This window comes from Myotis myotis, unplaced genomic scaffold (assembly GCF_014108235.1).
Source record: "Myotis myotis isolate mMyoMyo1 unplaced genomic scaffold, mMyoMyo1.p scaffold_m19_p_17, whole genome shotgun sequence".
Lineage (NCBI taxonomy): Eukaryota > Metazoa > Chordata > Mammalia > Chiroptera > Vespertilionidae > Myotis > Myotis myotis.
Window position 1 is genome coordinate 37,904,145 of NW_023416321.1, and position 21,828 is coordinate 37,925,972.

Below are 21,828 nucleotides of genomic sequence, written 5' to 3' on the forward strand. Positions count from 1 at the left end.
GATTGCCACAAATTGCCACAGCAAGGCTATAAATAAGTCGCAGGGAAGACATGAGGGTCCTGCCATTCGCGGGCACCATGCCCCCCCATTAGGTGGGGGCTGCATCCTGCACCCTCACTGATTACACAGACGGGGGAGCACCCACATCCTCGATCTGCCTGGCTCATTGCTGTGAGGCCCAGCTCCCCGGGGGCCCACGCGATGTTCTGGGCATCAAATCAGGGGACAAGTGCTGTATCCTGGCTGCAAACTCTGCTGAGGCAGCTCCTGGCTCGGTGGGGATGGGAGGCCGGCAGGTTGTCCCAGCCCATCAGGTCTCGGCTCTGACCCCTAGAGAGTCGACTACCAGGACCAGAGTCGCCCCACTGAAAGGTGCTTCCCCGCCTCTGCAGACAAGCAGAAAGGCCGCCTGGGGGCCCCCTGCCTGTTCCTCACCCACAAAGGCTCTCTCTGCTCTTCCAAGAACCAGACATCCCACCACAGTGACGGCGGCCAGCGGCTTCGACTCACCCACAAGACATCACTCTTTCCCTTGCCTGCCCCGAGCCCTCCGCCTGGTGAGCCCTGCCTCCCTTTGCAGACTGCAAATTCTCACCTGTCCTCAGAACCCTGCTCAGCCGCCACCGCCTCTGGAAAGCCTTCTCAGATCTACGGCAGCAGACATGGCTGCCCCGGGCATGGGGAGCGGGCCAGGCTTGTTGCTCCGAGGTCACCCGTCTATTCCCCCTCAGACCGCGGGCCCCGAGACGGGGTGTAGCAGCTGTCAGGGCTCAGTGTGGCATTTCTGTGAAAACTCATTACAAGTGAGGATCCAGGGCGCGCACCGCCTGTGAGGCAGCTCTGGGCTGTCGAGCCCCAGGAGAAATTGGTTCAGGGCAACATCGTCCACTGGGAAGACATTTCTTAAAAGCCCTGAGGGACACCGCACTGGGAGCCTCTAGGAATTCTAGAGCAGCCCGGCCCGGGCTTGTGGCACCGCATCTAGAGGCTGCCCCAGAGCCTCTGGTGACCAGATCTGCTGGCCGGGTCCTGGGCGGTGGGAGCCACATGCCGGCAGTGGGCCATGTCCTGTTCATGTCTGTCTGCTTATTCCTATTCAGGCTGGTCCCTGTGTGCTCTGATATGGGCTGTGGGGCCGGGCGGGGGGGGCAGGGGAGACAGCTGTTTTGTGACAACATTTTGTGACAAGCTTTGAGATGGGCCAGCTACCACCGTGCTTGCGCTTGCTTCCAGCACCCCTGCCAGTCCCGGTGCTGGGACTGGCGGCCCACCCAGCTCACCATGGCTCCCCCTGCCAGCTAAGGAATAGAGGCTGTGTTTGCTTAATCACCACCTTGGAAAGGCACAAATGGTGATCATCCCTTCTAACTACCCATGTGCCATACTGCTCCTGGGACAACAGCCACGGTCTTCACCCACGCACTCAGCACCCGAAGCACAGACGCCCGGTTGGCCCAGCCCCATCGTCTCCATTCTCTCCTGCCACCTGCAGCTGGGACCCAGGAGGGGTGGGTGCCCCCTAGCTAAACAGACACTCCATTCACCCTCCATTCTCCCGGCCCCTGCAGTGGCCCCGTCTCCATTACTCACCCCTGGGGTCAACGGAGCGGAGCTGGGCCCAGCTTGGGACCATGGGGTACGTCCTGAGGTGCATGGACAAAGCATCTAAGCCCCTGTGGGCGCGTGGAAGCACAGGCCTAGCATAAGCCATCTTGTGTTCGAACCCAATGGCTTTGCTCTCCTGCTCGGTGTGGGTGCAGGAGACATGCCTGGGAAGACCTGGGCGGTGCAGAGCCTGGTGCCGCAGCACGAGGGGGGCTCAGAGCCCCCAGGGAAACCACACGGAGAGGGACACACACACTGGAGGAGGCAGGAGACAGGCCATGGGAAGAGTCACGTGGAGGGAAGTGAATGCCCTAGCCCAGTGATGGCGAACCTTTTGAGCTCGGCGTGTCAACATTTTGAAAAACCCTAACTTAACTCTGGTGCCGTGTCACCTATAGGAATTTTTTGATATTTGCAACCATAGTAAAACAAAGATGCATATTTTTGATATGTATTTTATATATTTAAATGCCATTTAACAAAGAAAAATCAGCCAAAAAAATGAGTTCACGTGTCACCTCTGACACGCGTGTCATAGGTTCGCCATCACTGCCCTAGTCAGAGGCTGACCTCGGACGCCCTCCCCACACCACGGCAGAACGAGGGGTTCCGAGCCAGGCAGTCAGGGATTCTGAGCCCAAGCGTGAGGACACGGTGCCCCGCGTGAGCTCAAGCCTCCGTGCCCGGCAGAATCACCCCGAGGACCCCGACAGCACCAGCAGGTGCGATTGGCGAGTGGCTCTGAGGGACTGTGGAGAAAGGAAGGGGAGCCAGGGACCTGCAGGTGGAAAAGGTCACCTGGATTTCAAAGCGATTGATTCCAACTAGGGAGCTTGGTGTCGATTCCCAGACAAATTAACGAGCACGTGTTTGGGGAGCCCTTAGCAAAGGAAGGAGCAAGCTCTGATAGGCTCGCCTGCACCGTTCCTTGTCAACCCTCCTTCATTGCTGGCTGAGGAGGGTCCCTGGCCTGGAACTTAAGGGAACACCTAGGGCTTGGGGCATCTGGAGAGGGGGGACAGGGGCAGAATGACAAACAGGGAAGGGAGCGCGCAGCTCTCAGGACAGCTCGGGGCGTGGGTTAATGAATGGAGCCCGTGCAGGAAGCCTCGACGCCAGGCCTCCCGGCTCTGCCTGATGTGAATGGCACAGCACGAAGCAGGGGAAAGAAGGGACCCTCCTCCGATGATTATTAAACCTTTAAAAGCTGGGGAATCTTTTATCCCAGGAAATTTTCTTTAGGAGCCCAGTCTGCAAAACAGATGAAAGTGGACCGGCTCTGGCGGAAGCAGTTGGGGGGCCCAGAGCCTCACTTTCCTGCTCCACTCCCCCTGCCCTCCAGCGGCCCCTGGGGCTCCACCGAACACAACTAAAAAGCCATCACCTGTTCACCAGCCAAACTCCAGGCCACCCTTCTCCACAGGCCCTGGCACCCCACCCTGTGAAAAAACAGCAAACTAGGTGGAGAGGTGGGTGGACGGGGCTGTGTTTTCGGGGGAAACACGCCAAATGTTCATAAATGGTTTTCTCTAAATGATAGGACAATGGGTGATATTTTTTAACTTCCTGCTTCTCTCTATTTTCCCGTTTTTCTCCAGTGAGTCCATATTTTTTTTAGTTTAAAACTATTCCTGAACATTTCTATTGAATAGACAATACAAGCATGTGTCTCATTGATGATAAGAACATTTTTAAACAAGCCACAGCCCCTCCTTTACTAAATGTAAACACTACAAACAAAATAAAATGTTGTCCTGCCCTCTCAGAGCTGACAGGCTAATGAGGAAATATAAAAAGGAAAAGAAATACTTGTGCAAGGAACGAATGAACATGAAGCACACTGAGTGAATTACGATCCTGTGTCTGGGTTAAAAAACAACTCGAGTCCTGGCTAGTGTTGCTCAGTGGATAGAGCGTCAGTCTGCAGACTGAAGGGTCCCGGGTTCAATTCCAGTCAAGGGCACATGCCTGGGTTGTGGGCTTGATCCCCAGTAGGGGGCGTGCAGGAGGCAGCCAATCAATGATTCTCTCTCATCATTGATGTTTCTATTGCTCTTGCCCCTCTCCTTTCCTCTCTGAAATCAATAAAAAATGTTTTTAAAAAAACACAAAAACTCGAGCCCTGGCTGGTGTGGGCTCAGTTGGTTAGCCACGAAAGGTTTCAGGCTTGATTCCTGGTCAGGGCACATGCCTGGGTTGTGGGCTGGATCCTCAGTAGGGGGTGTGCAGGAGGCAGCCAATCAATGTTGGGCTCTCACATGGATGTTTCTCTCTCTCTCTCTCTCTCCTTCCCTCGCTCTTCCTCTCTCTCTTAAAAAAAAACTTGACATCACTTGCTGGTTTCTACTATTGATTATTGCCCAAATTTGTGTCAGGGCTGAAAATACCAAGATGAATCAGATACAGCAGTGACTTCAAGGATCTAGCAAGTGCCTAGGGTCACATGATCAGGGTCCAGTCACATGACAAATACCTAGATCATGTGATCACGCCTGGCCACAGGACCAAAGGTTGCAAACAGCCTGAGCCAGGATAATAGGACCTCCAGGGGTATCTCTGAGGTTGCATGCACTGGAACAAAATGCATTGTTCCTTGCACAATGAGGAGGGACATCCCTGCTGTGCCCTGCACCTAGGGCCACTTTGAGAGCATCTCTGCAGACCAGTAACTGGGCAGGAGAGGGTGGAGGGAGGCCCAGCCTGGAGGAGCGCAGGCTCTAGGAGACCTGGGGGCTGCCCCTAAATCCCTGTAGAGCCTTGCCTGGGTCCCAGGAGCAGAGGGCAGAGCCAGGATGAAAGGGGGTGTGGTGGTTTCTGGAGAGTTCCACGTTTCAACACAACCTAGGAATGTTTACAACAGTTCAGGAATGACCCATGCCGGCCTGAAGAAGGCAGGGAGTTCTCCTTCACCAGGTTATACAAGCAAGTTATGTAAGTGACCACTTAGCAGGGACGCCAGGGCAGGAATTTCCAACCAGACTTGGGGACCTCGAGGCTGAGGCCCCTCCTCGGACTCCGTAACCCTTTCGGTGTCAGAATCCAATCGGGTCAGCCTGGCTTCACCGGGCTAATGAGGCCAAAACCCCGGAGGGCCAACTAGCCCCCCACAGAGACACTAGCCCTGACCATGGCCTGACCCTTCCCAGGGCTTGAGTCCAGATCCTGCCTCTTAAAAACCTGTTGGCCACCCCACGTGAGCCTGGGGATAGCTCCAGGGAGCAACTCCTCTTGGAACCCAGCCCAGATCAGGAATGTCACCATCTGAAGCCACCATCTCAAATCAGGCCCAGTGAAGCTTCCAGATATTCAATCACAGGAGAACCCCCTTAGCCTGCTACAACGTGACACTAGGAGGGCATGGCGCCCCCTTTCCTGGTGACCCTCCTGAAATAAACGCAGTCCTCTTAAGATCTGTCCCGAGTTTCTCATCGTCATCCAGGGTCTCAGGCAATCTTCCCATTCATCCTGAGCAGTCAGGGTGCTCTCCCCATTTTACAGATGAGAACACTGAGGCTCAGAGAGGGTAAGTGGATTATCTCTATATGCATGTGAAGGGATAGGGCTTTGAACCAGGTCACTAGGCCAGGACTCCTTCATCTCCTGCAGCGATGTCGCACAAAGATGAGGTATAAGAAAGGGGTGTTCTCATCACTCTTTCAAATGCCTCCCACGCCACAGCCTGCCCAGCAGAGTGATCCCTGGAAAGAAGGACCCTGTCAGGCTCCCCCCTGGCTCTGCTCCATTCCGTCTCACCCTGGCAATCCCCTCCAAATGAATGTGGGTTCCAGAAAAAAGGACTGGGAATGGCCCTTGCACCTACAACAAGGTGCACTCGACCTTAGAACTTGAAACTAGAGGAATGCTCATTACTCCAAAATGCTTTTTCTCACCTCTCAGACTAGCAGTTGCCAACCCCGTGCTACCCAGGGTGTGGGAAAACAGCCCTCACTCATGGCTGGAGAAGGTGAGAACCAGTCCCACCTCTGTGGAGGGCAATTTGCCGGTGTCACTCAGAATGCCCAATGCCCTTGACCCACCAGGTCCAAGTCCATGTGCATCATGACACATGCACAACAGGAACCATCGCCCAACTATTTATAAAATAGATAAAAGACAGAAAGCAGCCCCCTGTGCCCGCCACATGAGGGCTGGTGAAACAAATTATGCTGAAATAGGACACACCGTTGCAAAGCCCGCCTCTAAATGTGTTGAGATCATAATCCCAGCGCCATATGCATTATCTGAGGAAAGCAAGGTGCAGAGTGGGATGCTCTGGGTGCTCCCATCTGTGAGGGTTATAGATAAAAATATGGATTGATGAATATTTATGGAGATGTTCTGGCATGCAGAGGCTATTTCTGGAATGGTCTATACGAAACTCGTCATAACCTTTGCTTCCTGGAAGAGGGCCTGGGTGAGCTGGGGGACAGGAGAGGGAGGCATACTCGTCACCTTTTGTTCCTTTAGAATTTTACACCATGTGTGTTACCTACGCAAAAGGCACATTAAAAATCAGAATTCTCTCAATGCGCACATAGCAGGGTGGTTTTTCCCTGAGATGTTAATGTCTGCTTTCTCCTGGCTCTGGCTGCTCTGCCTCTGGGGAGATTTGTGGCTGAGCTCCATGGGTTTTGTTTCCAAAAGTACCTTTGTTCCCAGAAAGAAAGGCTTTGAGGAAACAGATGCTCTCAGGCTGCAAGTCCTACCCTTTCCCAGGCTGAGAGGAGGACAGAGAGGAATGTGGGGTGCCCACCCAACATGGGGTACCCTCACACCTCCAGGGGGACGGACAACAACTCCAGGGGGCCTGGCCCCCCTCGGCCCCAGGAGCTGCAGACCAGGGCGAAGGGACCGCCAGGCTGGGGCGGGCGCACACCCTCACAGCCTCCCCCCACCCCCCGCCCCCGCCAGGGTGGGGAGACACCTGGGCTTTGAGAGGCCCCTGGAATCACAGAGGGGGAGTTTCACCAGCAGTTGGATGGCTATGCAGGGTGAACATTATAAATCGGTGTCTAGAAAAATGAAGGAAGCTTGTTCTTTCCTGTGTAAGTCTGTGGGCTGTGCAGAATGGTCTCCATTTGCCCCCATCCCACCCTCCAGCTCCCAGCCCAGCCAGGGTCTGAGGCAGAGACTCTGGCTTCAGGCTGGGCGTGGCCAGGGGAAGGTGCCCAGAGGAGAACTGGGGAGTGAGGCTCCCTCCCCACCAGGTCACCAGAGGCAGGTCCCTCTACTGAAGGCCACAGCCCCTGAGGGGGAGAGGGGACTCTCTTTGCTCTATCTTATTCCCAGAGGCTATCAAGGTGCTGGCGTACAAAGCTACTCATTTTCAAACAAATGAATAAATGAACAAATAATGTGTTTCCAGTTTGCACCCCTGTAGGTGTCAGAAGCTGTACACGTCCCCAGCAGAGCACCGACACCACAGGGGTAGACTCACACAGACACACACGTATCCGTGTGTAAATAAATGCACCAATACATTGACATACACGCAGTGCACACACACAAATGCATGGGCACACTGGGCACACAGGTGCCTACACACTACAGCAGACCATGCCAAGCACAGACATACGCACGCACACACACGCAAGCAAAGTGCTCCCAAGGCGGATGTCTGCCATCCTGAGCTCATTAAAGCTGGCTAAATATAGCTCGTCTGCAGCTGTGCTCAGCAAGCTGCCCACACAGGCCAGAAAAAGACACCAGTTACCAGGCAGAGTGGGGAGGCCAGCTGTGGGCAAGGGGCTCTGTATGCCACGCCCGTGTGGGCAGCTAGGGGGCCCCATGACTGAGGGGGTGCAGAAGCATTCAGAGCTCTGGTCACTGACCCCTGGCTGCGGGCATGAGGTCAGACCACAACCGCACGATGGGGTAGATGATGCTGAACACCCCCATTTTCTCTCTACGTCCCTTTGTCTGACAGTGAATCTGGTGAAGGAGCTCAGTCCAGGACCAGGAGCTGGAGCAGGACACAGCCTGGGACAAGCCAGGTCCATGGGTGGCTAGGGCAGCACTCGGTGGGGAGGAAGACCAAGGTCAGTCTGGAACCATTGAGACCCAATTGGGACCAGTGTGGGGTCTTGCTCTGGAGACAGAGAGAGGTTGGAGTCCCACTGGGCACCCCACTCTAATGAGCAGGCTTGGCCGTGGGCAGACCCTCCAGCACCTGGGGCAGCCGCCTGCTGCCGCCACTCCAGCCTCTGATGCCAGGCACCGGCCCCGGGCAAGCCATTTACAACCACGAGTGTGGGTCACCTGTGTCAGGTCCACCAGAGGGCCCCATAGTCAGTCCTCCTGTCCTGGAATCTCCCTCATCAGGTGGGGGTGAGAGAGAAGAAGCCCCTCCAATTCATACTTTCCTCTGCACATTCTGGACCCCAATGTGTTCAGGGGTGGAGTGAAGCTGGCTCTTGAGGGGGGCACTTGCGTGACAGAGGGGACAATGGGGCACTTCCCCAGAGACCTGGGGGTGACCGTGGAAAGGAGAAATTGCAGGAAAATGGGAGCTCAGACCAGACATGGGAACCACGCTCTGGAGGTGGAGGCGTGAGGAGACCGGGTTCGAGCACCTTCCTCAGAAGGTTGTTTATGTACCCTGAATCCTTGTCTTCCCTTTGTGACATGCTTGTAATGACCATCGCCCTTCCCAGCTCCCAGGTCATCATGGAGATCAGAGACCGGCCAGGACAGCGCCCTGCACTCTGTAGAGCTGCTGAGATGGGAAGGGGGAGAGTGAGGCGGCCACATGACTCCTGGGAGAGCCAGGCTCCTCCCTGGAGATGGACCTGGTGGGCAGGGGAAGGAGTTACTGCTCCACTGAGCCCACAGCCCCGCCCTCAGCCTCTTCTGAGATGATGGCAGGAACCAGCAGGGAGGGGAGGCCCAGTTTCTGATCCGGGCAGCAGTGAGTGGGGCAGAGGAAGCAGGGACCGACAGTGCTGGGTCCCAAGGAATCGCTCTGGGACCCCAGTCCTTCCTACACTCTGCTGCCCAGGGGCTGGTTGGGTCCCCTCCACAGAGAGGATGGGATGCTCAAGCTTCCCAACTGGCCTGTGAAAAAACTGTGCTAGAGTCTCCATGCTCCTTCTAGAAGCCGGTGTGGACGCGCAGGGGAGAGCTGATGGGATAATGAACAGGTGGGTCAAGCAGGGGTGAGGCTCATCCTTGGCGGGCGAGGAGTCGCAGGAGGGTGGCAGGGGCCACGAGGACAGATCTGCCTCCTGTGAAGGTCTCCCTGACACTCTGGAGGGAGGACTGGAGTGGGAGAGACTGGAGGCAGGGAGGCAGCAGAGGGAGGATGGACCGGCCTGAGAGAGAAGATGGCGGCCTCAGCTAGAGGAGGGGGGGGGGGGACAGAGAGGGGTGGAGACGCGGAGAGATCTGCGGGAGGTATAGTGGATACTCTCAGGGGTCTGACCTCGCTCTGGAAGGTGACAGAGATGGAGAAGGCTAGTAGGGCCCCATGTTTCTAGCTCGGGTTTGTGAAAAATGGCACCATTTCCTTTGGATGGAGGACCAGGAATGAGGTTCCAGGAGCAGATGCTTAGTGCCCTGAGGGCTCGCACCCAGCACCGTGGCGGCCGGGCTGGAAGCACTCTGTCAGTGTTAGCTGTGCCGTGGAGTGCCGTGGACAGGGCTGAACAGAAAGACATGCAGACCACGGGAACCAGGAGACAAAGAGGCAGCAACAGAAAACCAGAGGAGCTAAGGGACTCCAGGTACAGGGGGCACAGAGGCGGGACAGAAGGCGGGCCACAGGCAGGAGCTGAGGCTGCACAGCAAGTCAGTGGGAGGGGCCCAGGTCTCCCGATCACCACCCAGGCTCTTTCTCTCTCCTTTGCCCCTACCCAGCCCCACACACAGTGGCTCCCGGGCTTCTCATGTCTGATTCCAAATAATAAGCACAAGCAACTGCGTGATGAAGGCTGGGGCCACCTGGTAGCGACGAAGGAGGGAGGATTCTAGGACATTCCCCCAGCCAAGGCCACGGCAGATGGCCCAGGGCAGGCCTCTTTCCCTGCACTCACACTTCCTGCGGCAGGTGCAGGAGGACTCCCTGGGACTCAGACTCATGAGGAAACACTCAGCCAGTAACAACCGAGACAGCCACAGGACCAGCAGTGTCAAAAAGACAGCTCCGTGAGGTGATGAGCTTCATCCCACACCTGTGCCAGGTGTTCCAGTTGCCAAGGCTCATCCAAAAGCCAATACTAAGTGAGAACCATTAAGTGCTTCTGTCACTGTCATAATTAGCTAGCCAATATTCATAATAGGCAGAAAGCAACGGGGAAGCCAGACATGATCAGCATGGTCATCTGGGCAGCTTCACCAGGAAGCTGCAACGTCACACCCCCTAGGGAACCACCACCAATCCATTCCCTGCAGACCACTGGGGGAAGGGGTCAAACAGAGCGGGAAATGGGCACATGGGCCACGAAGTCAGGGTGAAGTAGGGAAGGTGCTTGCCTGTCTGTCTAACCTGGAATAAAGATCACTGGCTAGGAGGGTGGACCCCAGTGCAAGCCCATGAGAATTTGGGAATACCTAATCTCCAGACAAAGGAATTCTCTCTCTCTTATTCTCTCTTGCTTCTCTCCTGCTTCCTTGCAGTCTCTTGCTCTGTGTCCTGCACTCACCCGTGCACTAGCCCATCACGTGGCCTTAGCAACCACATGGCCCATAGCCCTGTGGACCCCACGCCCAATGCACTGCAGCTGGGAACATGAGCTAAGCTAGCCAGATGCGGGACTGCACTGTGCTTTACCGTGCAGTGGGAACGCTGGGCAGTGGCTTTAGTCCTTGCCCAGCTGAAGACACAGCTGGACTGTGTCCAAGGCAAGACCGAGGGAGATGGGACCTTGGGGGGGAACCCCTTTCATCTTACATCATCAATGAAGCTTTCCACGATCTCCCATCCTCCCGTGGGAGCCTCAGGAAATGCAAGAGCTCCACTTCTACCAGTTACAGGAGGGGACTCAGCAGGCACCCCGCCAGGAACCCTTCCTCCGTGAGAGGTGCAGATCGTGGCACCCACATATATTATCTCCACCCAATCAGCAAATCTAGGAAGTAGCCATTGTGGTCATCTTTCCACAACTGAGTAAACTGAGGCGCAGAGATGTTAGATAACTTGTCCAAAGTGGCACAGCGAGCAAATGAAGGAGCTGGGCCTCAGCCCCAAGGTCAATACCGTCCGTTATAGCTCAGATGCTAGGATTTAAGGCCACAGGCTTTAACCCAGCCCCAGGTTTTCTGGTTCCTGGTCCAGGGCAATTTGTGGCACTTCCCACCTTGTTTATAGTGAGGTTTTAAAAACCAAGTGGAAATTACAATAATATACATGGATGTGACTGTAAATGGCAAATCACATTGTAAACATCAGGCATTGCTGTTATTCTGTTTTTATTAAGGGTCGCAAACTTTTATGTTGCCAATTTTGGGGTTCAAAATGAACAAATCACCATCAATTACCTCCATCATTTTATAAAAGAGAAAGTATTAGAATGCACAAATTTGTAGGCAGGATGCAATTGTGGAATAAAAAACAGTTCTCCCAAATGAATGGAAAAACATTTAACAGTGTTGCTGTTTTTTCACTGTCAAAATAGGTCTGTCCTGGGAATCACTGACTTCAGCGAGCATTTCAGCTCCGGAATTCTTCCATCACCTACTGTTATTCTCCACTAAATAAGAATATTCCAGCCCCAGCTGGTTTGCTTCAGTGGATAGAGCATCGGCCTGCAGACTGAAGGGTCTGGGTTTGATTCCCGTCAAGGGCACATCCAGGTAGACAGCCGATCAATGATTCCCTCTCATCATTGATGTTTCTATCTCTCTATCTCTCTCCCTTCCTCTCTGAAATCAATAAAAATGTGTTTAAAAAAATAATATCCTTAAGCAGCATAATTCTGACCACAATCTATACTTATGTTGAAAAAATAAGCTTATACACACATGTTTCTTAGCCAGTTCTAGAAGACACCACACATCTGGTCGATTCGTGGTTTGGCTGTGGTTTCCTGTCCTTGAGGCCCAGAAGGAATGATCTGGGCCCTTTTCCTCTCTCAGGTTCCCAACATCCCCATACTAATCATGTTTTGGGTTGTTTTTTTTTTTCATTTTATGTTGTTTTGACATCTTGGGGGTGCCTAGCTGGGCATGCCAATTCCTGGACACAGTAAACTGGCCTTCGCCTGTCATATGCAAACCAACCAATCCACCCCCTTTATCTAACTCTCACACCAAGCCCGTATTTCCCTGCCCTGAATCCCCCAGGGCCAGGGAGCAGACTAGAGACTAGCCCTGGAGGCCGGAGCCGCAGACACTTTTGGAACCAGTCAGTCCTACGAGGTTTTCTCTGCCCTGCCTTCCTCCCCTCAGAAAATACAAGAGGTTCCGCACAGGCTTCCCCTCCTCCTGCCTCCCGATCAAACCTGCCTGCTCCCCCTGTGGCCCTGCGGGGCATGGGGTGGCGTGGCCCCTCCACTTGCGAACTGTAAATAATAAGGTTTTTCAATGGCATTGATTTCTGATTTGCCACTCAGTCACGTCTATAAGTTAAAATCCCGGGGTGCATTTTAACACAGCTCCCCTCACCTTGCTGAGCTCAGTCCCTTACATTCAGTGAGGACACAGAAAAGGGCAAGTGACCCCTCCCTGCACTGCCCTCCCCTCCCCACCCCCCAGTGCACTGTGGCCTGCGTCTCGGGGTTGCCCCTGACAGACGCGATGCCTCCCAGCCCCGAGGGGCTCTGTCTTGCATCGCCACTGCATGATAGACCATAGAAAGCTTCTCGGGAGGCCTGCGCACCTGCTGGAGCTGGAGCCGGGCCCTGGGAAGCTGGCATTGCAGGTACCTGACCTGCATGGGGATGGAAGAGGTTGGAGGGAGGCCTCAAGGAAGGCTTGTGCCTGCGGAACGGGGAGGCAGAGCGGGCTGAGCCCCTTGAAGAACAGCAGAGCTTACCACCCCAAAATACGCCTTTTGCGATATTATTCTAAGCTGGTTATTTTTAAGAAACAAAAGACTCAGAAAAAGTCTTTCCCTCCCTCTCACCTGACTAAAGGGATTGGGCAGAAAACCTGCCACAAGAAGAAGCCTGTCACCTCAGCACAATATGAACTGAGTGGGGGACAGGAGGAGCCTGCACAGCCCCTCTGTGGTCCATTGGGCCCAGCAAGCATTTGTTTGCCACAGGTTTACTCTTCCTCATCTACCTGTGAATTGCCTCCCTGTCTTTTGAAGTCCCAGACCCCTGCCTCCATCTCCTGAGTCCAGTGTGTCCTTAGGGAGCCCTATGAGCACATATGTAATCCATTTGGTCATTTTTTCCTGTTCATCTGTTTCATGTCCATTTCATCATTAGTCCAGCTACAAGAACTTAGAAGGGTAGAAGGGAATTAATTTTCCCTCCCCACACCCCCAAAGCTGCAACCACGGATCAAAATAGCAGGAGAGAGAAGGAGGGGAGTTCTGAGCATATATACCCTCCTCCCAAACACATACAGGCTCCTCTCCCTGCCCCCGGCCTCGTGGGAAACTCAATGCTGCCCAGAACAAAGACATGTGGCTCAGACAGTGCCCACCAAGATCACCCCACACCTCCAGGCACTATGTCCTGAGGTTACGTTGTCAGCAAATGGACATCTTTACCAAGTCTTTCCTGGTCGAATCCTCTGCTCATTTCCCGGAGAAAACACAGGCAGAAGGGAGCCTGGAGGAGCCTGTCCACTCAGAAGGATGACAAGGCCTCGGCAGGCCCGGGCCCTGCAGGCATGGCCTCTGAGGGATGGATGCACCGCTCATGCCCTGGCATAGCCCTTGACTGAGGGCCTCTGACCCCAGTCACCACGTCACCGTCTGGAGTTCCTGGTAGTTGTGTTACCCGAAGGAGACAGTATTAAAGGCTCAGGAAGCCTTGCTCCCCATTCCCGTCCCCCCTCTCTCTCCTCCCACATGCAAACAACGCACGAGGCTTCCCCAGGTCCCATCTGCTCTGTGGGCTCAGCCTCCCAGCCCCAGCCTCAGTCTGTCCCTCTGGCTCTGAAGCCCAGCTGCACAGTGTGTGTGGGAACTCAGAACCCAGGGCTCAGCTCATGGGGCAGAGAGCGGCCCCAGGCCCTCTGATCCTGCCCACCGGCACAGTGACAAAGACCCTACCAGCCCCTGGGCTGTGAGTAGACAAGAGGCCCCAGGCCCATGGAGCTTGGACCCATCCAAGGAAAGGAAAGATTGGGGTGGGGGTGTGCAGGCTGGGGGACGTAACTCACTCTGCTTCTCCTGCAGGACGCTGGACGTGCAGGGCGCGCTCCCTTCTCCTGCAGAAAAAGAAAGAGCCATGAGCAGACATCCCATCACTGCTGGCCAGACACTGGGAGGTCACTATGGCTGCTCCTGCCCCTCCATTCAATGTCCCCCTCCTGAGCTGGGGGTGGGCAGACTCTCCCAGCCCCTCAGGCCCTGCCCCACCCTGTCCCACTCAGCTCTGGGTTCTTTATCCAGACAAAGCAAGCGCATCATTGCCTGGGGACCAAGGGGGGGCAGGGGACTGGCCACCTTCCTCCTGGGCCTTCTTCTCTGGAACTTCCTCTCCCCACTGTCACACAGCACCTGCCTCCCTGGCGTTGCCCCCTGTACACTTACTTACCTGCAGACAACTGCCAAGTCTCTGCCTCTAGTCCAGGCCCCTCTTCCTACTGTTTGATCCAGATCTCCTGCCGCCTCCCAGACATCAGCTCTGATGCTTCCAGGCTGCACACCCTCACCACGCCACCCGCCGCCCGAGGGTCCCGGCGCTGGCTCTGCCCAAGGCCCCACCTCAGCGAAGGCACCACTTCCTCCCCTGGCTGGGAGTTGGTGTCTGCCTTCTAATCTCCTCAACACGCCCTCCCCCTTCTCAAGGGGTAGATTCCACAATGGGAGGCATTTCCGTGTTGTTCATGGGGAGGGGGGGGGGCGGGGGGCGCAGGAGAGGTCAGGCCTAGGACAGTGCTTCTCAGTATTTGTGAAATAATTGAATGAAACAAGCCCCTCTCCTCCGACACACAGACGCATGCTACCCAAATACAGAACTCCATTCTGGCTTCTCAGAATAGCTTCTTCCTTTTACTGCAGAGCGCTTTTTTCTATAATTATAAAGTAATACAAGCTTCTTACTGAACATTTGGGAAACACTAACAAACCTTAATAAGGAAAAGATTCCTTATAATCCCATCACTGGCAGAAAACCACTGATCCCATTCTATGTCATTCCTTCCTGTTTTTCCCATCATATTAGCTCTGTATTTCCAATAAATAGGTCGATGGCTGGCTCATGGAAGGCATCGTACATGATAAAGAAGCACAAAATACACTTCTGTACTTCAAGTTGAAGCATAAATAGCTCCCAATCCTTAAAAACAACATTCCAATGGCTATATAATCAGCAATTGAGATGATGTATCGTGCTTGACTTTAACATTATCCCATTGGTGGGAAGTTTCTAAATTGCACCATTGTAATTGTTGTTGCAATGAACATCTTTGTGATAGGAGCTCTTTCAGCATTTCCTGGGATTTCCTTAAAGTATATCCACCGAGCCCTGGCTGGTGTCACTAAGTGGTTAGAGCATCAGCCCGTGCACTGGAGGGTCTCGGGTTCGATTCCCAGTCAAGGGCACATACTTGGGTTGCAAGTTCAATCCCCAGCTCTAGTTGGGGCGAGTGTGGGAGGCAACCAATTGATGTGTCTCTCTCACATCAATGGTTCTCTCTCTCTGCTCTGTGGGCTCAGCCTTCCCCTCCACTCTCTCTAAAAATTGTGGACGAAAGGGGCCACACGCTGACCTGACAAGCTCAGGGAAGGCCTGCATGGCAGCCTAGCAGACTCAGAGACCTAAAATAACCACAAAGGATGGTCTGAAATTAAACTTTAACTAAAAGCAGTTATGGTGGGCAGTTACGTCCTAGGCCGCTATCTTCACTGACAAGATCAACTTTGATCCTTACTGAGCCCATTTGCCTTTTTGCCTCTAAGATAACATACCCTTTGAAATGTCTGGGTAACTTGTAACTTCCCTTTTTCTGGAGCCCCTGGGGCATAACCAAATGTTCTGGGCGCCAGGGCAGATACTACAAATTCCTTCATTATCATGTTGATTGATCCTGCACCCACCTAAGTATATGTGTCCATCATTTTACTTTTTATCCAATCACCAGGGGTTCCCCCCCCCCCCCCGCCCCCGCTTTGCTTAATCCCACCTCCTTAATCTATCACTAATGAATTCCATGTAACCCACCTACATTCCTCCTTTGATTGCAAATGTATAAATACAAATGTAACCCCTCCATTCTCCGGAGCACTATCTCAATTCATTGAGGTTCTGCTTCCCGGCATATGTCGACAGTTTGGCTCAAATAAACTCACAAAAATTCTTTACAGGTTTCAATGTTTTTTTTTACGTTAACAAAATCAATGGAAAAAATATTTTCAGATGAGAATTAACAACAACAACAAATACATCCACTGAAGGAGACTCCTGAGTCAAAGGACAGAAACCTAAGGCCCCGATGTCACCGCCTGCTTGCTTTCCAGGGAGGTGCACCTCCTGATTTGCACACCCGCCTGCAGCAGAGGGTACCTGCTGTCATCAACAGATACCTCCCTGGCATTGGCATTGGTCTGTTGAATTTCTCTGCCTCTGGCTTCTCCAGATTCATCTTTCTAGAGCTGGCACTCCAGGGGCATCCCATCATCAAATTCCCAGCCTGGCAAGCAAGCCCCGCCGTACAGCTGCCGTGTGTGTCCCCAGGCCTGTGTCCCGCCGCCCCTCCTGCTCACCCTGCACCCGCCGGGTCACTGTTTCCGGATCTGCACTCACGGCACAGCCTGCACACCTTTACCTGTTCTTCCTCCCACTTCCCTCTTTCAGACTCTCTGTGGCCTGCAGGGGGGCGGGGGGAGGGGAGAGGGGGCGCGGCTGGAAACCAACCCTGGGGCCATCTCTTCCATGAGGTCTCAACTCTTTCCGGAAACCTCAATCTTCAGGACCTCTGTCCTCACAGGTCAGCTGTGGGTCCTAAGGACCAGCACAGGGTCAGGTTCAGCGAAGGCCCCTTCCCTTCCCTCTCAAATGCCCTCAAACCCCCCCCATCTGCCTTCTCCGCCCTCCCCATCTGCCTTGGGAACCTCAGAAACAGACCTAAGCCCAAACCCCCAGGAGCAGTAAAGCTCCCTATATCCACAGTGAGGCTGGAATCTGAGAAGTGGAGGCCCCCACACCACGCCCAGGGGCTGGGGCTGGGCTGGGGCTGGGGCTGGGGCTGGGGCTGGTTCAGAGTCAGGGTCAGGGTCAGGGTCAGGGTCAGGGGCTGGGGCTGGGGCTGGGGCTGGGGCTGGGGCTGGGGCTGGGGCCCCCACACCACGCCCCTCTGAGAGCTCAGCAAGTCAGCAGCTCTGTCTGAGCCCCCAGGCTCTGCAGGCAGAAGGAGCCCCTTGGTGCCAGGAGTCCAAGCCTTTCTCTGCCGCCGCTCTGTGTGCTTAGGGCCTTGCATATTCACACCTGTCCAGTGGGAGGTTGCCCTCTACCATGCTGCAGCCTCCCCCTATCCCCACCCCCTGCCTTTTCTGCTTCCCAGGCGGGGTGTCCTGGGCCGGGGGATGGCACCGCAGTGGCTGAACTGGGCCTGGGACATGATAAGCAATGTAGAGGCCTCACCTCCAGCCTGAACCCAAGCTCAGATCTAGAGTCCAGATCCTGGGGCCCGATAAGGCCGTCTCTCCTGAACTTGACTGTGAGTTCCCCTAGAAATGTATCTGCAGCCTCTCCAAGGACCCCAGGTCTCCCAGGAAGGGGTCAGAAGGGAGTGGTTGAGGTGTTCGTGTGTGGGATTCACATGGGTATGTACCGGGTGGGGGAAGAATTTTAGAAGGGAGGTGAGAGCCAGTCCAGGAGTGTGGGCGCAGTCATGTAAGCAGGAGGGGCTGTCCTTGGGCTCCCCTGTGCCCCGTGGCCCCCACCGTTAGACCACTGTGACCCCACGGCTGCGTAGAAGAGGCCCCTTCACAGACAAGGACACTGAGGTTCACAAGGATAAAGTCACTCACCCAATGGTTAGCTCTAGTCCCTTGACACCCCAATTCTGATGAGGGCTCTTCCCGTGACCTCACCTGTGCCCCTATTGGATGGGGGTCGGGAGCTTTCGCCAGCCAGGGCTGCTGGGATGGCCGGGGCAACTCCCTGAAGTAGGGAGTCATCGAGGCAGACAGGCTGCTACAAGTCAGGGGCTGAGCAGCGGGGGTCAGGGGTTTGGAAAAGGGGGGCATGCACAGGGCACTGGTGAGAAGAGTCCTGAGGCCTTGACGGACCCATGTTTCCTCAGGCTTGGTTTCTCCTGCCGTAAAGCCTGAGCCGGCATCCGCGTGGCAGGGGCTGGTGAGGCCACCAACCTGGGCACAAAGGAGCTTGTATTGACAAGGTGAGTGTGGAGCCAGCACAGTGGAAACTGACCTCCCAGCCCAGGCCAGTCCCAGCCCCAGTCCAGCCCCAGCCCCAGCCCCAGCCCCTGACCCTGACCCTGACCCCCTGACCCTGACTCTGAACCAGCCCCAGCCCCAGTCCCAGCCCCAGCCCCAGCCCCAGCCCAGCCTCAGCCCCTGCCCCAGCCCCAGTCCCAGCCCCAGCCCCAGTCCCAGTCCCAGCCCCAGCCCCAGTCCAGCCCCAGCCCCAGCCCCAGCCCCTGCCCCTGCCCCTGCCCCAGTCCCAGCCCCAGCCCCAGCCCCAGCCCCTGCCCCAGCCCCAGTCCCAGCCCCAGTCCCAGTCCCAGCCCCAGCCCCAGTCCAGCCCCAGCCCCAGCCCCTGCCCCTGCCCCTGCCCCTGCCCCAGTCCCAGCCACAGCCCCTGCCACAGCTCCTGCCTCAGCCCCAGCACCAGCCCAGGCTCCAGCTCCCTCCAGCCACCAGCGAGTGAGCAGAGGAGTCAGCTACAAAGCCAGCTTCCAGATTAGCAGGCTCCCAGGACGAGGGTGATTAATCAAATGTGCAGCTGGCTAAATGAGACCCCACTGGCCTGCAGCTTTCCAGGGCCCTGGGCCCCACAGCCCTGCCTCAGCTGGAGCTTTCTTCATAGGCGGAAGCTGCCAGTTCAGCTACACAGAAAGGGCTGGGAACTGGGGGCAGGGCCCTGGTCGCCTGCCCCAGGCTCAGCCCGGCTCACCCTGCCTGTCCCAACCCCACAGTCCTGCACTGGGAGCCACATCACCTGCTCCAATGGCTCCCTGAGCGATTTTATGTTCCCTCTTCCCAGGCCCTTCCGGCAAACCCAGCGACCCAAGCAGGAGAACGGACCTTGTGGCTAAGAGCAAAAGGCTTTCACCAAACGCCTGAAACAGGGGCGTCTTCCTCCTCTAAGGGGAGAGCTGGGTGCCGCTGGGGGAGTTCAGACAGATGGGCCTGGGGGAGAAGACACTGGGAATGCCCCTCCTGATACTCCCGAACGCGCTGGCAGCCTCCACGGAGCAGGGATGGGAGCAGCTGACCCCCAACCAGGCTCTGGCCCAGCCTGGTAAGTCGGCCCGTGGAGCAGGGCTGACCCATATGCTGCCTCCCTGCTCAGAGTGTCCCCAACCCTGAGCCTCTGCTGAGTTGCAAGGTCAAAGTTCACGCTCATTACCTCTCACCCGGGCCATCACAATTCCCGCTGCACTCATGCCCTGGCCCCCGCTACGATCTTCTACACTGGCTTCCGGAATGATTTTTCTAAAACAAATGGCTCCTCACCCCCCCACCCCCGGCTTACACTGCTCTGTGGGTCCCCAGGGGTGCTCCTGAGAAGAACCCTCTCCTCGCCTAACATTGAAGGCCTGACCCCCAGCTCTCCTGCTTCACCTCTTCTCTCTGACCTCCCACCCCTTACACTATCCCCCAGCCCAACACCTTGTACCCCAACTTCAGTCAAGATGAACTCTGCAGGAGGTGCTTCCCCAAATCCCCCTGCCTTCTCATACCTCCCGCACATCCCTGCCTGCTGTGCCCTCTGCCTGCTGTGCCCTCGTGGGCCGGCCCCGAGCCCAGAAAGGCTTCCTTAACTCCTGTCTCAGCTCGAGCCCATGTCCTCTTTGATCCTTCTGTCCTTTGCTTTCACTCTCGTTAGAGCAATTTGCTTCCTGGACTGTGCCCCACCCCGAGTGTGGGAGTTGGTCAATTCTGAGTCTATTTCTAAGTCGTCCATTTCTAAGTCGTCTATTTCTAAGTCTGTGCCAACGTTGACGGGCACAGAGTCTGACAGAGTGAGGAGCAGTGTGTGTGCACTGAACGCGTAAGTGGGCAGAGAATGCACGAATGCATGTGGGTTCCTCAGCACTCAGGCTCAGAAAGAGAGGCGAAGCACACCCCAAAAAGGCGGGTCAGCAAGCAGCCCCCTGGGCAACTGGCTGGAACACAAGGTGAATGAAGAGGAGGAGAGGTGTGGCCTGGAAGTCATGAATACCAGAGTCAGATGGGACAGGCCCTTGATAGTATCCCTCCTGGGCTGCCTGATTCTTGTAGTGATGGCGACCTTACTGTCCCCAGACAATTATAATGATTCGAAGAAGGAGGGGTTAGGATGGCCTGCAATGCCGGGCTGGGGGGTTAGACTTCATTCTGCAGGCAACAAAGGCCTGCCAACTCCCCAGCAGAATGACATCACCGGGTTCATGTTTTAGAAGCATCCAGTAGGGTTGGATAGAGACGGTAAACTGGCAACATGATCCAGCCTTTTTCTCCTGCCCCAAAGCCCTAGAAAATGACATTACAGATTTTCTACGAATTAATCTTTAGTGGCACTGTGAAATAACAAGGGATGTCCTCGGCAGGCCAGAAATTGTAAGGCTTCGCCCAAAGGCAGAAGGCAGAGAGATATGACGGAGGGAGGGAGGGACTGGCTACATAATCTGCAGTGACCATAAAAACAAACAACAAACATGCGGGGCCCTTGTTAAAAACTATTTAAATTTTTACGATGGCGACAGCAGAGCACAAACGCCAGTGTGAGACCCTGTGAAGTAGGAAGCCTTGTGTGACTACCGAGGGCAAATGCCCACAAAGCCAACTCGGGAGACAGGAAACCATAGCCGCAATCCCGCGAAGGAAGGCCTGTGGCAGGCAGAACGGGGCAGCTGGGAGGAACAGCAGGCCCACAGGTGGGAAATACAGGAGCCTCCTGCTCTTGCCACTGTCTGGGCTTCCAGGGTAGAGGAGCCAGGTCTGCAGTCCTTCCCCCAACCCTTGGTTGTTCCAGGCAGGGCCCTTTGTCCCCAGGGGTGAGGAGGGGTGAATGTTTGAGGGACAGGACACCCTGGAAGGCTGAACAAATCAGAAGCAAATGGGTCACCTCACCCAGCAGCATTTTCTCCCCGCCCCCACCCCCAACAAACAGAGGCCAGCAGGGTGCAGTAAACAGACATTGCATTCCTCAGAGACAGATAAGGGGGAGCCGCAAATACAAAGTGGAGCACGCGTGCAAAGACTGCTAGGTATGAAAGGAAAACCAACCATGTGGATAGATGATACCCAACTCCAGGACAGAAGGCAGGGCCTGTGGAGAAATGGATCCATTTGAACCAACCTAGCGTCATAATAATGAATGGTGGTCAAGTTTTAGCCGGCACCAGAATCACCTAAAGGGATCGCTGAAACAGACGCTGGGCCCCACTGACGGAGTTTCTAATTCAGTAAGGCTGGGATGGGGCTCCAAGCTTGACATTTGTGACACGTTTCTAAGTGGTGCTAATGCTGTTGGCCCAGGGACCACTCTTTGAGAACCAAATATCTAGACACAAGGGCATAAACTCGAGTCAGGGGTGAATGGTAGGGAAACACAGCTCCCTGGAAAGCTGAAGTGAGAGCAAATGTTCGTGGACACCTAGGCTGCTTCCTTCCTCTCAGGGGCAATGTGGCTTGATGACACTGTTCAAAAACAAGAAGAGCCCTGATTGTAAATAGTCCCATAAGTGACAGCTCATTGGGCTGTTAGCATAAATTATCTGGAAGAGATATGTAAACCCAGAGCATAAAAGATTACTGACCTGGCAAAGGCCAAGTGGAATTTATCCCAGGAATGCCAGGTTGTTCAAAATCAATCAATGCAATGCATCATATTAATAGACTGAAGGACAAAAACCACGTGATCATCTCAACAGAAGCAGAAAAAAAGCATTTGGCAACATCCAACACACTTTCATGATAAAAGCACTCAATGGACT

At 55.0% G+C, this 21,828-nt stretch overlaps 1 protein-coding gene across 4 annotated transcripts in view; it reads right to left on the minus strand.

Annotated features, from left to right (window-relative positions):
* Positions 1-21,828, minus strand: part of PITPNM3 (PITPNM family member 3) — a 91,614-nt gene that overhangs the window by 31,929 nt on the left and 37,857 nt on the right. For all 4 annotated transcript variants that reach the window (XM_036341205.1, XM_036341207.1, XM_036341204.1 and 1 more), the window contains one exon: positions 13,879-13,926. In XM_036341205.1, coding sequence (XP_036197098.1) covers positions 13,879-13,926 — 48 coding nt within the window. The remainder of the gene's footprint in view (positions 1-13,878; positions 13,927-21,828) is intronic.